Consider the following 16,175-nt stretch of genomic DNA (forward strand, 5'->3'; position numbering starts at 1 on the left):
CAAATACGTAACAAACAGCATAAAATGAATTTCTGAGGTTCAAAGAAAAGAATTTTTTTAATATCTGAAAAACAGATGTAAATTCACAAAACCATTAAAATTTTGCAGTTTAAATAAATATTAAAAGTCAATCATTTAAGTGATCATTCAGTAACAATAACTAACATCATGTAATATTTGTAAGTTTTAACAATTGCTTGAGTCAAAAATGTTTTATATAACTATCATTGATTAACATTACCTTTCTACATGCTGCAATATCCTCTGGTTCTTGGAAGTCTTATTGCTTAACAACATGGTATTGCATTATCCTTGTTCAACAAAGTTTATATCCAGAAAAAATAATTAGAATATTATATATAAATAATCTGTTTAACACAAGTTTGCATCACCAAAATATTTCTACTAACTGATGTGTAAACATTTCCTCACAATATTTTCAAAAATCCTGCCATTTGAATATAGACCAATCAGAAAACAGAATGGTTAATTACTTCCTGTACCTAGAGTCTACCAGGAAAGCAAGTTCATCTATGTTAACTATTTGCAAATGCTTTGCTCTTTCATTTCTGTACAAAGTGTTTATTTGCAATACCTTTGCGAAGTAAATGAGCTAAGTGTTTATTTGCAGATGCTTTGCTGTCTGCTAATTTAATAAAGTATTTATTTGCAAAACCTTTGCAGTCTGTAATTTATCTAAGTGTTTATTTGCAAACCCTTTGCTTCAGTGTGATACGTTTTGCAGACTGTTTGCGAAAGTCTGATGCAAATACTTTGCAATCACTTGGAATATAGTTTCTGAGAAAACAAATATTTAAAATATATTCTGCAAATACATGACAAAGGGTTAAATTTGTATGGGAATCTAGGAATTAATTTATTATGGCCTAAAGTAACAAAAAACAAAGTCAATAACGCTGATGAGTAAAGTTTGTAACTGAGTGGTCTTCCTTGGTGAAAGGTGTATATTCGCGGTAACAAAAAATCGTGGTGTTTAGATTTCGCGCTGTCAATGTTGACCGCAAATATAGCAAAAATTAAACCTCCGCGAATATAACCCGCTGCACAGTATATAAAAATATACTGTGTGAAACACTTTTGACTGACATCTGAAACACTTTTCTTTTGAATATGTAATCAATGCACTTATAAACCTTTTTTTCATTTCAAGAAGTTTTTACTCTAGAAAAATAAAGTAATTACAATGATATGGTTGAAAATCATTTACTGAAACAGAAAGTTTTTACATGTTTTTGGACCAATGCAAAGGAAATTTGTTGTAAGAAGCAGAACCTGTTAAAATGTGCCTCCATTAGATTTCAGGAGCAATTTTGATCACCATAAGTGGCTAAATATGGCAGCAACAAGAGAATGAAATATTGCCATGCAATACAAAGTCCTCTACTTATAAAATAGTTTAGATCACTTGAAACCCTGGATTGCTCCTCTCCGTGTGATCTTGAATCACTGGTGTTTTACTGAACTTTAAATGTTCTTCTTAGTTTTGAGATCTTAGAATATTTACAATGCTAAAAGTTAAAACAAGAGGGAACACTTACTAAGTCCATTAAGATTTGCAATTTTTTCTATACAGTTTGTTGAAAGTGACAGCTTCCTGTTAATAGAAAATAGGGAAAAACAGTTAAAACAGAGATTTATTGTACATATAGATTTAACTGGAGTAAGAAGACATTTTTATTCTAATTAATGTTTTAAAGCATTATAAAAACTAAGACACCTATTGTTTCATGCTTGACTTTAGTTCTAAGTTCAAGCATCTGTTTCTTCTCTGAAGTAAAATTTACAACTGTTGATGTATGCAAATATTAAAGAATGAAATGCTAATCATGTTCCTATTTTATTAGAACACTGCAACTTTTAAACATTCTTCAACCCATTCTGCAAAGTTTCATACTACTTTCACACGATTAGAAAATATTAAATATACAATTCTGATTAAGAAGACAACACATTTAACAAATTATCTTACAATCACTGACACCAAAGCAAAAATTAAATTGATTATATTTGATTCACATATTCCAAAACAGGGTCTTTTCAATAAATATTCTTAAAACAAGAGTGCCAAAATGTCACAATATACGCCTGTCACAGCAAATTTCTTTACTCTAGCACCTGTATTTGCAAATGGAATTTTAATTTTGTGGTTGTTTAGTAATCATTGTAAGTCTTTTGTTTTTCGAAGTCCACAAAAAACTCCTTACCAGGTAGAGATACCTTAAAATACACCTAAAATTGGAAAGTAACATCTATGTTGTACCACAGAAAAGTGGTCTTGTTTTTTCCCTACGGTCAATTATAAAAAAGTTACAATATAAGTTATTTATAGTAACAACTAAGGGAAGTTAATCTTAAAAAAAAAAAAAAAAAAAAAAAAAATATCCAAAAAAAAATTGTAAGTCCACACAAAAATCTTTACAAGGTAGAGATTGGTCAAAATACACCTCAAAATTGTATGTAGCATGCATGTTGTTCTACAGAAAAGTGGTCTCGATTTTTCCCTACGACTAGTAATGAAAAAGTTACAATATAAGCTATTTATAGTAACAACAAACGGAAGTAATTCTAAAGAATGGAATGGCGCATGACACTTCGTCTCATGATGGTGTATAATAATTGTGCCAAGTTACATCAAAATCCCTCCATGCATGAAGAAGAAATGCTTCGGACAAAGTCATTCTTGTATCCGACCTTTGGTCTCTAAGTGTGACCTTGACCATAGACCTAGGGACCTGGTTCTTGCGCCTGACACTTCGTCTTGTGGTGGTGAACACTTGTGCCAAATTATATCAAAATCCCTCCATGCATGAAGAAGAAATGCTCCGGACAAGGTTTTCATTCTTGTATCCTTTGACCTCTAAGTATGACCTTGACCTTAGACCTAGGGACCTGGTTCTTGCACAAGACACTCCATCTCTTAATGATTAACAATTGTACCAACTTTCATCAAAATCCCTCCATGCATGAAGAAGATATGCTCCGGACAAAGTCTGTGGAAGCTGCCCGCCCGCCCGCCAGGGGCGTTCCCATAATACGTCCTGTTTTTCAAACGGGTGTATAAAAAGTTACAATGTAAGTTATTTATAGTAACAACTAAGGGAAGTTAATCTTTAAAGAAAAAAAAAAGAAAAAACAAGAGCTGTCTACATAGGATGACACATGCCCCAGATGGCACTTTGAATGAATAGTTATGGCCGATGTTAGAGTTTAGGACCTTTGACCTACAGAGCTGGGTCTTGCGCGTGACATGTCGTCTTACTGTGTCACTCATTCATGCATAGTTATTTTAAAATCCATGCATGAATGACAAAGATATGGACCAGACATGCCCATTAATGCACTTTCATGAAAAATGACTTTTAACGTCTAAGTGTGACCTTGACCTTTGAGCTACGGACCTGGGTATTGCGTGTGACACGTTGTCTTACTTGATACACATTCATGCCAAGTTATTTGAAAATCCATCCTTCAATGACAAAGATATGGACCGGACACGCCCATCAATGCACTATCCTTTATCTTCTAAGTGTGACCTTGACCTTTGAGCTACGAACCTGGGTCTTGCGCACGACACGTCGTCTTACTGTGGTACACATTCATGCCAAGTTATTTGAAAATCCATCCATCCATGACAAAGATATGGGCCGGACACGCCCATCAATGCACTATCCTTTAACGTCTAAGTGTGACCTTGATCTTTGAGCTACGGACCTGGGTCTTGCGCGCAACACATCGTCTTACTGTGGTACACATTCATGCCAAGTTATTTGAAAATCCATCCATCGATGACAAAGATATGGACCGGACACGCCCATCAATGCACTATCCTTTAATGTCTAAGTGTGACCTTGACCTTTGAGCTACGGACCTGGGTCTTGCGCGCAACACGTCATCTTACTGTGGTACACATTCATGCCAAGTTATTTGAAAATCCATCCATCGATGACAAAGATATGGACCGGACACGAAAATTGCGGACAGACAGACAGACCAACAGACGGTTCAAAAACTATATGCCTCCCTTCGGGGGCATAAAAAAAAATTGCAGGTCCGTACAAAAATCCTTACCAGGTAGAGAAAGCTCAAAATACACCTCAGAACTGGATGTAAAATGCATGTTGTACTACAGAAAAGTGGTCTCGATTTTTCCCTAAGACTAGTAATGAAAAAGTTGCAATATAAGCTATTTATAGTAAAAACAAAGGGAAGTAATTCAAAAGAAGGGACCAGTGATGACACTCCGTATAATTATGGTGTACAATTGTGCCAAGTTACATCAAAATCCCTCCATGCATGAAAAAGAAATGCTCCGGACAAAGTCATTCTTGTATTTGACCTTTGGCCTAAGTGTGACCTTGACCTTAGACCTAGGGACCTGGTTCTTGCGCATGACACTCCGTCTCATGCTTGTGAACATTTGTGCCAAGCTACATCAAAGTCCTTTCATGTATGAAGAAGATATGCTCTGGACAAAGTTTTCATTCTTGTATCCTTTGACCTCTAAGTCTGACCTTGATCTTAGACCTAGGGACCTGGGTCTTGCGCATGACACTCCATCTCATGATGGTGAACAATTGTGCCAAGCTACATCCAAGTCCTTTCATGCATGAAGAAGATATGCTCCGGACAAAGTTTTCATTCTTGTATCCTTTGACCTTTAAGTGTGACCTTGACCTTAGACCTAGGGACCTTGTTCTTGTGCACGACACCCCCTCTCATGATGGTGAACAATTGTGCCAAGCTACATCAAAATCCTTCCATGCATGAAGAAGATATGCTCCGGACAAAATCATTCTTGAATTTTTCATTCTTGTATCCTTTGACCTCTAAGTGTGACCTTGACCTTAGATCTAGGGACCTGGTTCTTGCGCACGACACTCTGCCTCATGATGATGAACAATTGTGCCAACTTTCATCAACATCCCTCCATGCATGAAGTAGATATGCTCCGGACAAAGTCATTCTTGAATTTGACCTTTGACCTCTAAGTGTGACCTTGACCTTACACCTAGGGACCTGGTTCTTGCACATGACACTCCGTCTCATGATGGTGAACAACTGTGCCAAGTTTCATCAAAATCCCTCAATGCATGTAGAAGATATGCTCCGGACAAAGTCTGTGGACGCCGCCCACCCACCCATCCGCCCGCCAGGGGCGTTCCCATAATACGTCCCGTTTTTCAAACGGGCGTATAAAAATATGTGTAAGCAAATGAAACTTAATAAGAATATATAAAAGACCCTAGAGAGTACTAATAACAATTTAAAGGTAATTTGACATTCATCAAAAAACGATGTTTGAAGTGATAAGTTAATATACAGGTATATTCAAAAACAAAACAAAATCTACCGGCATTTAGTTGGAGATATTTCCCATTTTATACTTTACATACAATGTTAAAATTGTGGTAGGCAATCTATTTCATGCCTTCAACCAACTCCACAGGAACTGTGAATACAGACCATTTCCTCAATTTCTGTTTTTACCCTATCTATCATTATCTTGTATCTGTTTAAGCTAATCTCCTAAAAAATTTCAGATTCCCTGTGTTAGCATTAAAGGTGACATTTTGAGAGAAAAATACTGGGAAAAAGCAGGACACACAGAGATTGCACTACTGCCATAAAGTTTGTAAAACCTTTAAAATTACCTGTCATGAAATTCCAGCTAACTATTAGAATGATGCTTTTCAATCAGAATCACACAAAAACACTGTTACAGAACATGTGAATCAAAAAGAATGTTTTTTTTGGTTTTTTTTATACAAAAATACATACCTTCTATACATAGAAATACATGTAACTGGAATGAGAATAAGGTAATATTTACAAATGCCATCAAAGCATGTGATATATTGAAAAAAAATCTTTTTGCATACTTAATCTGTGAGCCTCCAGATCTAAAAGCTTCATTTAACTTACTATGGTTTAAATTTTTACGATAGAAAACTTTTCTTGGCCATGGACAGTGTTAAGCCAGAATGAGTAAGAAAGAAGGTTGCTGGTAGGGCCAGCTCCACATTCATGTACAACAATCACTTGTTACAGAAACCACCATAACTGAAAATTCTAGAGAGTGAATGATATGGACTTGCTTTTAGACATCCCTGCTTTCCTGAAGATTGTTACACATATTGCGACAATGGAATGTGAAAACATTTTACGGAACTGGAATAAAATGCACAAGACTTTTTTAGTATAGTCAGAGAGATGAAGAAATAAAACCTGGAAATCCTAAGGTTTAGTGAGGTGAGATGGACATTAGCAGGAAAACCATTGCTACAGGATAGACAATGCTGTACTCTGACCTCGAGGACAATAGACAACAACATGGAGTGGATTTTCACTGGGTAAAAAGAAGAGCAAGAGTCTGTTGGAATGGGAACCAGTCAATAAGAGAATCATCTCAGCATGATTTTAGTCCAAGTTCCAGAGAGTCACAATTGCTTAGTTCTATTCTTTAACCAATCTAGAATTGTGTCCATTAGACAAAGATGCCCCCACATACTGTGCCATTCTCTAAATATAGCAAAGTTTTTAGTACAGACCATCTTCACATGAAGGATGTTCAACTGAAAGTTTGAAACAAATTGTATTCAGATAAGGTTGTGCATCCAAGCAACTTTGAATCCATTCCTTCAACAAGAGTGCAAGAATGTCACAATATACGCCCGTCACAGCAAATTTCTTTACTCTAGCACCTGTATTTGCAAATGGAATTTTAACTTTGTGGTTGTTTAGTAATAACTAAATGTTTTGTTTTTCTAAGTCCACAAAAAAACTCCTTACCAGGTAGAGATACCTTAAAATACACCTAAAATTGGAAAGTAACATCTATGTTGTACCATAGAAAAGTGGTCTTGGTTTTTCCCTACGGTCAATTATAAAAAAGTTACAATATAAGTTATTTATAGTAACAACTAAGGGAAGTTAATCTTTAAAAAAAAAAAAATAAAAAAAAAAAAAAAAATAAAAAAAAAAATTGTAAGTCCTCACAAAAATCTTTTCCAGGTAGAGACTGGTCAAAATACACCTCAAAATTGGATGTAGCATGCATATTGTACTACAGAAAAGTGGTCTCGATTTTTCCCTATGACTAGTAACGAAAAAGTTACAATATAAGCTATTTATAGTAACAACAAAGGGAAGTAATTCGAAAGAAGGGAACTGCGCATGACACTTCGTCTCATGATGGTGTATAATTGTGTCAAGTTACATCAAAATCCCTCCATGCATGAAGAAGAAATGCTTCGGACAAAGTCATTCTTGTATCTGACCTTTGGCCTCTAAGTGTGACCTTGACCTTAGACCTAGGGACCTGGTTCTTGCGCATGACACTACGTCTCGTGGTGGTGAACATTTGTGCCAAGTTATATCAAAATCCCTCTATGCATGAAGAAGACATGCTCCGGACAAGGTTTTCATTCTTATATCCTTTGACCTCTAATTGTGACCTTGACCTTAGACCTAGAGAGCTGGTTCTTGCGCATGACACTCCGCCTCATGGTGGTGAACATTTGTGCCAAGTTATATCAAAATCCCTCTATGCATGAAGAAGAAATGCTCCGGACAAAGTTTTCATTCTTGTATCCTTTGACCTCTAAGTGTGACCTTGACCTTAGACCTAGGGACCTGGTTCTTGCGCATGACACTCCTTCTCATGATGATGAACAATTGTGCCAACTTTCATCAAAATCCCTCTATGCATGAAGAAGATATGGTCCGGACAAAGTCATTCTTGAATTTGACCTTTGACCTCTAAGTGTGACCTTGACCTTAGACCTAGGGACCTGGTTCTTGCGCATGACACTCCGTCTCATGATGGTGAACAACTGTGCCAAGTTTCATCAAAATCCCTTCATGCATGTAGAAGATATGCTCCGGACAAGGTCTGTGGACGCCGCCCGCCCGCCCGCCAGCCCGCCCGCCCGCCCGCCCGCCAGGGGCGTTCCCATAATACGTCCCGTTTTTCAAACGGGCGTATAAAAAGTGTATGAGGAGCTGAACACACCAAATTTCTTCAATATGACCTATTTTGTGAAATTGAGAAAGGGGCATATTTTTAGAAAAAAATTGCCACAGAAAATAGTCCATTATTTATGGTCATCTTCACATGCGAGTTCTTCATCTGTGAAACTTTCAACATATCCTTTCAATTGCATTTGAGGAGTTGGACTCTATGCTGCAAAACTATCAAAGGACCATAGCTGTGGTAATAGAAGTCACAGCAAAAGTTTCTTTCTTTATGGTCATCTGCACATCAAGCTTGTTCATCTGTGAAAATTTGAAGCAAATCAGGCTAATAGTGGGGGAGAATTTCACACACAAAATTTTTCTCTATATTCTATATTGCAAAACTATCAAAGAGCCATAACTGAAGTAACAAGAGCTGTCTCCATAGGATGACACATGCCCCCGATGGCACTTTGAATGAATAGTTATGGCTGATGTTAGTTTAGGACCTTTGACCTACGGACCTGGGTCTTGTGCGCAACACGTCGTCTTACTGTGGTACACATTCATGCCCAATAATTTTAAAATCCATGCACGAATGACAAAGATATGGACTGGACACGCCCATCAATGAACTATCATGAAATATGACCTTTAATGTCTAAGTGTGACCTTGACCTTTGAGCTACAGACCTGGGTCTTGTGTGCGACATGTCGTCTTACTGTGGTACACATTCATGCCAAGTTATTTAAAAATCCATCCATGGATGACAAAGATATGGACCGGACACGAAAATTGCGGACAGACAGACACAGACTGACAGACCGACAGACGGTTCAAAATCTATATGCCTTCCCTTCGGGGGCATAAAAATAGTAACCAAAAATTCCTTCCTTTATGGTCATCTGCACATTAAGGTTGTTCATTCTGTGTAAGTCTGATGCAAATCAGACCAATAGTGTACGAGGAGTTGGACACACAAGATTTTGGGGCGTACATATTGAGGGACAGACGAATGTACTGATATACAGACAGCAGCAACGTTATATACCCCCCACATAATAACAAGCTGACAAACAAGGGAATGGATGCTTGTTTAAAGCAAATGAGTCCCAAAGCAAGACATCATCTTTATCATTGGTGACATGAATGCTAAAGTATAAAATGACAACACTCTCATTGGAACATAATTAGTTATGGGCAAAAAGGGTCCTGGCACCATGACCAAAATCATAGAGCTTTATGCTAAACAAACCCACAGCAACAAGGAAATCTGACCTGACAGGGTTACAGAGAATCAGATAGATTACACTGAGGTCTCAAGATGATGCAGGAGATCCTTAATGGATGTTCAAGTTTATAGAGGAGCAGACATAAGTTCAAACCGTGACATAGTACTGACCAAACTCAAGTAAAAAACTACTCAACAAGGAAGTCTGAACTCCAAAGATACCTGTGCTATGACACCTCTAAACTGGCCACTTGGGAGGCACACCAATTCTTTGCAATTACTATCACCAACAATTTTCAGACCCCTGCTGAGCCTGAAGAAGGCTTGACTGAAGATAAGTTGGAGAAAGTCAAGGGAACATTTAAGATCACATGTGAAAAAACACTTGGATACCAGAACAGGACATACAGGAGTTGACTATTTAAAAAGAACTGAGAAGGGAATCAGACAAAGAGTGCTAACAATGAAAACAAGAATACAGAAGCAAACCATGCAAGCAGAATATATATCAAACCAAATAGAAAGAGGTGAAGAGAAGTGCCTAAAGAAAAAAAAGTCGACCAAATAGAACAGGAACAAATGGAACAGGAACAGGAAGAAACATAAAAGGGAGATATAGGAACGCTGGAAATTATTGAGACAAAGCAGCAACAAAGATAAGTCAGTCGAATCCAGTGATGTTAAAACAATAACCAAGGTAGCAGAGCAACTGGAGAGATGGAGAGAGCACTTCAGCACACTCCCATGTGGCACACCTTTTGACCACTCACCTGACCTACAAGACAGGGAGGGGCTTGACATTACCACTAGTTCTTTCACAAAGAAGGAAATAAAACCAGCAATAGAAACAGAGCAACAGTACTAAACTACACAATATTCCACAAGAAGCTGTCAATTAAACAAGACATGTAAGAGAATGAAAAGGTCCAAGCTGAATGGACAACACACTGGCACCAGACCAGAATGAGAAACTTTTTCAATATGCATAGAACCATTTACTGAACTGTGTGTTTTAGGCTGAAATGGGTCTCGTTTAGGGCAAACCCATTATTTTAACTGGGGACCATACGCCGCTTTTCATGGAATTACACAGTAGTGTAGCACTGAAGGTTCCATGTGCACCACCGTATGAACACATCTGCGGATGTCTCGAAATTGATTTTTGTTCTTTTAGCATGTGTAAATGTTGAGTTCTGCTCAACCTGGGGCTAGAGGGCGTGGACAGTGGCATGCATTTCCACTACCATCCATGAACAGGCTCAATCAAACAGAGCCTGCAACATTTTCGTTTTTGTTGTGTTGAGGGACATGTGGAGTTTCCACTTTTTCTATTTTAGTACATGTTCCTGTTCGTGACCATGGTTCTTTTAGTACAATTCTGGACCATTCACTCCCATGACACGGCTCATTGTGAAGATATGAAATAAAGGCAATCTTAATAATGGCTACCAGAACTGGAGAGGCATCCAACATTGATACATTTAAAGTTCTGGGGGCCTCCGTGGCCGAGTGGTTAGAGTCGTTGACTTCAAACCATTTGCCCCTCATCGATGTGGGTTCGAAACCTCATTTGGGGTGTAGAATTCTTCACGTGAGGAAGCCATCCAGCTGGCTTACGGAAGGTCGGTGGTTCTACCCAGGTGCCCGCTCGTGACGAAATAGTGCACGGAGGGGCACCTGGGGTCTTCTTCCACCATTAAAGCTGGAAAGTCGCCATATGACCTAAAATTGTGTCGGTGCGACGTTAAACCCAACAAAATAAAATAAATAAATAAATAAATTTAAAGTTCTGACTAGAATCAAACTCGATCCCATTAAGACAACAATGAATGAGATAATATCGGACGTACAAGCTGGATTTTGTTCAGACATGTATGAACCAGACTGCTACTGTACATTATAATATGTGAGCAGTCCTTCGAATCACTATAAACTTCATCAACTTCTGAAAGGTATTCATTATAGCAGACCAAGCTGCAGTATGGAATATCATTGTAAATGCAATTTGCAGCTTCTATGACAACATGATCAGCCATGTATTATGCAACATGGACCTCTCTCCCTTGTTTGCCATCACTGCACGAGTACACCTTTTATACCATGAAAAAAGATACGCATCCAGTATTAAGATATGAAAGAAATGGATGTTGACAGGCCTATTCAAGTCAAAAACTTCACAGCTTACTTGCATCTTTTGTACAACATGCTTTGATGGCAAAATTTCAAGGGCTGGCAATCAACTTCTTTTGCTCCAGTTTATTTGAAAATATTAAGGACTGATTTCTCTTTAAAGGCATACAGTTGAAGACATTGATGTTTCTTTGTGCAAAATGACTTTATGTGTGTAGGGCTGTGTATTGAATGGAAAAATAATTGATATGATAGATATTGCAACACAGAAGGATCAATACACAATATGTATTGGCAATACAAAACAGCAGCTTGTAGGACCTATAACTTTAAAGCTGCAACATAACAGGTTCAAAATAATTGTTTCTTTTGGGTAACAATTGACCAAAAAGAATAGGCAATGTAGGTCTTTTTAACATAGGGCTATGTCAATATAAATACATTTATGTAAGAAACTGGAAATATTTAGTTGCATAACTGTGCATGAATAAATTATTATCTAAAGTGGCAAAGTTTCATAGACATATTATCATAAATGTGGCCTCTAGAATGTTAACAAGCTTTACATTTGATTTGACCTGGTGACCTAGTTTTTGACCCCACCTGACTCAAGATTTAAATTTGCCCTAAGATCATCAAGATTAACATTGTGACCAAGTTTCATTAAGATACAGTCATAAATGTGGCCTTTAGAGTGTTAACTAGTTTTAGTTTGATTTGACCTGGTGACCTAGTTTTATAACCCACCTGAACTAGATTTGAACTTGACCTAAAGATCATCAAGGTTAACATTCCGACAAAGTTTCATGAAGATACAGACATAAATGTGGCCTCTAGAGTGTTAACTAGCTTTTCCTTTAATTTGATCTGGTGACCTAGTTTTTGATCCCACCTGACCAACATTTAACCTTGACCTAAAGATCATCAAGGTTAACATTCTGGCAGAGTTTCATTAAGATATAGTCATTAATGTGGCCTCTAGAGTGTTAACTAGCTTTTCCTTTGATCTGACCTGGTGACCTAGTTTTTGACCCCACCCCTGACCCAGATTTATGCTTGACCTCAAGATCATCAAGATTATAACATTCTGACCAAGTTTCATTATTTTTTTTGTTGTTGTTGTTGGATTTAACGTCGCACTGACACATGATAGGTCATATGGCGACTTTCCAGCTTTAATGGTGGAGGAAGACCCCATGTGCCCCTCTGTGCATTATTTCGTCACAAGCAGGCACCTGGGTAGACCACCTACCTTCCGTAAGCCAGCTGGATGGCTTCCTCACATGAGGAATTCAACTTCCCGAGTGAGGCTCGAATGGTGTTCACTCAACAAGTTCACTCTATAAAAAGATTGTTTCCCTTGTGTAAAGAGGGTATAGGGTAAGTCTCTACATTTCAAATAGCCAGTATGATAATGAATAGCCAATAGAAGGCGAAATTTTCTTAAATCACGTTTGACTTACATGAGATGCCATGCTTGTCAGCGGGTGTCTTTGAACTTTGCCGTCAAAACAAACAAGATCTTGTTTAGAGTAGAAGTACTCAGTGACTGTTATAGAATATAATGGCAGCCAGAAGAAGTTATGAAAATATACCTTTCTTTTAATTTCGCTGAATATTTTAGTGTAAAGTAATAACAAGAGGGCCATGATGGCCCTATATCGCTCACCTGAGTACCATTGCTCTTATCAAGTTTTGACATAGATCACATAGGCATACACTAAATATCATCAGGATAAATATTTTCTTGTAACAGTCCCTTTTGACCTATGGGTCACGTACTAGTCGGGCCAATCTCCATACCAAGTTTGAGGGCCCTAGGCTCAAATGCAGCATTTTTGTACTAGCATGACTATTCCTTACCCTGGAAGACTTAAATAACATTTAAAACCAATCTCATTAAAAGCTGCTAACGTATATTCATTTACATAAAAAATAAAGGGAGGTAATTTGTCATAAATTCAGTCAATATGTATCTAAACTGATTGTCCAAGTTCATGTGATGGCATAAATGAAATTTCAGATCAATATCTTCATTAGTTACGGAGATATACCCACTTTAATTTGAAACAAAGGGAGGTAATTTGACATGAAATCAGCCCATAGTAATCAACCCTGATTGTCTCAGTCCAACTAATGACAGTAATGAAATTTCAAATGAGTCCTATAAATACTTTATGAGATAGATCGATTTTTCTTAAAATCAGGGGAGGTAATCATGCATTGGTATATGCATCGAGAAGATACAGAGTACAAGCCTTTACAACAATATATTATCAAAGTAAGTAAAGTAGAAATTTCTTACCCTGGAAGACATAAATAACGTTTCAAACCAATCTCATTACAAGCTGCTAGGTATATTCATTTACATAAAAAATAAAGGGAGGTAATCTGTCATAAATTCAGTCAATATGTATTTTCGCTGATTGTCCAAGTCCATATGATGGCATAAATGAAATTTCAGATCAGTATCTTGACATTAGTTACGGAGATATACCCATTTTAATTTGAAATAAAAGGAGGTAATTTGACATAAAAAATATCTACCTAGATTGTCTCAGTCCAACTAATGACAATAATGAAATTTCAAATGAGTCATATAAGTACTTACAGAATGATCGAGGGTTCAACGCAATAAGGGCGTAACTACATTTTTGAAAACTTTACAAGAGAAGAAAAAAACTATATTGTTTTCTTCTGTGTTCAGTCACATACAAATTTACCAAAGTTTTCCCTTTAAAATTAGACATGTTATATGAAACATTAAACAACATGAATGAAATCTGACAAAGTAACAGTATATTTTAAAACATTTGACTTAAGCCCTTATTGCATGATTTTTCATGTAAATCTGGAGTAATTTTATATGCAAGATGGGCGTAAGTGAAATTACGCCTTTATTGCAGGAAATTTTCTGTTGAAGTTGGTAAAATTGTGTCATGCAACATGGTAGTATGTACAAAAAAGTAAATACAACTAAAGCATACTAGCACTTTTATACTCATTTTAAATGAAACATGTAAGAAAATAACTGAAACTGAAGAATGTAACAGCCTATTTTAAAGTATCAGACTTACAGCAAGATTTTTACATGTAAATCCAGAGAGACTGTATTTGCAAAATTGGCAAAAGCGTTCTTTTGCAGTAAAATTTCAATTAAATTTCTGATGAATTTAATATTTTTTCACGTAAAATGGTATTATTATACAACAGAATACAATTATAAATAACTAATTTATGTCTGCATTTTCTTTAATTAAACTGAATATTACACATCTCAATTTTTTCCCCCAGACTTGAATAAATATCTTTCTATTTGGCACAGTATAATAAAGGGAAAACAACAAAAAAAAAAAGACTTTAAAATTGCGAAACGGTATATAGGGAGTCTATATCAAATACCAAATAGGACAAATGAAATCTGTCAGTCACTCTATTTCTTAAATTTCAGTCTTACAAGCTTTATCAAAGACAAATGACATTAATTGTATATCTGTACAAAATGAAAACACCACAAAATACAGGACATGACACAGTACAGGAGATGGCATCTGCAGTTACCACAGCACAGTAACAGCATCTTTGCTGCATGTTATAACATGGCAATTCTCCTTGCCTATTTATTTAATAAACTGAAATGGGGAGGGGTGGTCTAGTTGATAAGGTGTCGACCGCTCAATCATGGGGTCGTGGGTTTGAGGCCCAATGGGGTCACAACCATGACCTCTCATATGACACCAGTATTAGATTTTCTAGAAGCTGACGTAAGAGTGGTTCCAATAAGCTTGAAGCTTTCATCACAATCGAGCTAAAACAAATTAGTATAAACTTAACTAATAAACTGAAAACAAGATGTGTGTATATAGGACACAGGTGCCCCCACCTGTCACTGTACGTCATGGTTTCATGACTCTGGGTGAAATGTCTTAGATACATGCAATACAATTAAATGTTTCATCACTTTAATGGGTATTTTTCTCTAAGTCAAAGACCATAACTCCTGGCTGGCTGAATGAAATCTCAAACAGAACACCTAAATGTACAAGTTCACATGCTATAACAATCCCCTGATGTTTTCTGACTAATACTAATACTTCTTGAGATACAGGCAAGACAAACTTGTTTGCCCTTTATGAATTGTTTTGACTTAATCAAGGCCCATAACACTAGTATGAACAAAAGAAATCCTGAATGAAACCTTAGGTGCACAAATTTACATGCTTAATAATATTCCCATTATGTTTCATCCTCTTTGACCTATGGTCAAATACGTTTTAAGATAAGTGTACCGGGTAACACAAACTTTTATATTCATTTTATGCATATTTCTTATTAAGTGAAGGGCTATAACTCTGGTCTGGCTGAATAAAATCACAAACAAAACACCAGGAACAGAACTTCAAGTGCTGAATAATAATCCTGTAATGTTTCATAATCTCTAAGGTCAAATACTTTCTGAGTTACTGTGATGTGACACAGACTTAAAATAAATTTTTGGTCGGCTGTGAGAGATCCAAATTAAAATACCAGCTAGGTGCACAATTTCACTTAATGGAGCTTGATGACACTTTGTGAAATACTTTTTTTTAGATATGCACAACATAAATTTGGACGAAAGTACAAGGGCAACTCAAAGTGCCCCCACCCCACCCTTGCTGACGAAATTTCGGATGGCTCAAAAACTGAACACAGTGACTGTAGCAATGTTAATACCAAAAGAATCTGTATAGTTGCAGATTTAGCATGCCTATCATTTGACATATTCCACCTGAGCACAATGCAAAAGCCACAGATTGGTTTATAAGTAAATATAAGAAGATAAAAACGCCCAGGAAATTT

The 16,175-nt window shown here is 36.8% G+C and overlaps 1 protein-coding gene across 2 annotated transcripts in view; it reads right to left on the reverse strand.

Moving 5' to 3' along the window:
• LOC123536409 (dynein axonemal light chain 1-like) overlaps positions 1-16,175 on the reverse strand; it is a 97,471-nt gene that overhangs the window by 58,677 nt on the left and 22,619 nt on the right. Inside the window, exons 4-5 of one of the 2 annotated variants that reach the window (XM_045319592.2) lie at positions 5,800-5,824; positions 1,560-1,615 (exon numbers count right to left, since the gene is read on the reverse strand). In XM_045319592.2, coding sequence (XP_045175527.1) covers positions 1,560-1,615; positions 5,800-5,824 — 81 coding nt within the window. The remainder of the gene's footprint in view (positions 1-1,559; positions 1,616-5,799; positions 5,825-16,175) is intronic. The other variant, XM_045319585.2, reaches the window with a different exon arrangement.

This window comes from Mercenaria mercenaria, chromosome 1, assembly GCF_021730395.1.
Source record: "Mercenaria mercenaria strain notata chromosome 1, MADL_Memer_1, whole genome shotgun sequence".
In the NCBI taxonomy this organism is placed as follows: Eukaryota; Metazoa; Mollusca; class Bivalvia; order Venerida; family Veneridae; genus Mercenaria; species Mercenaria mercenaria.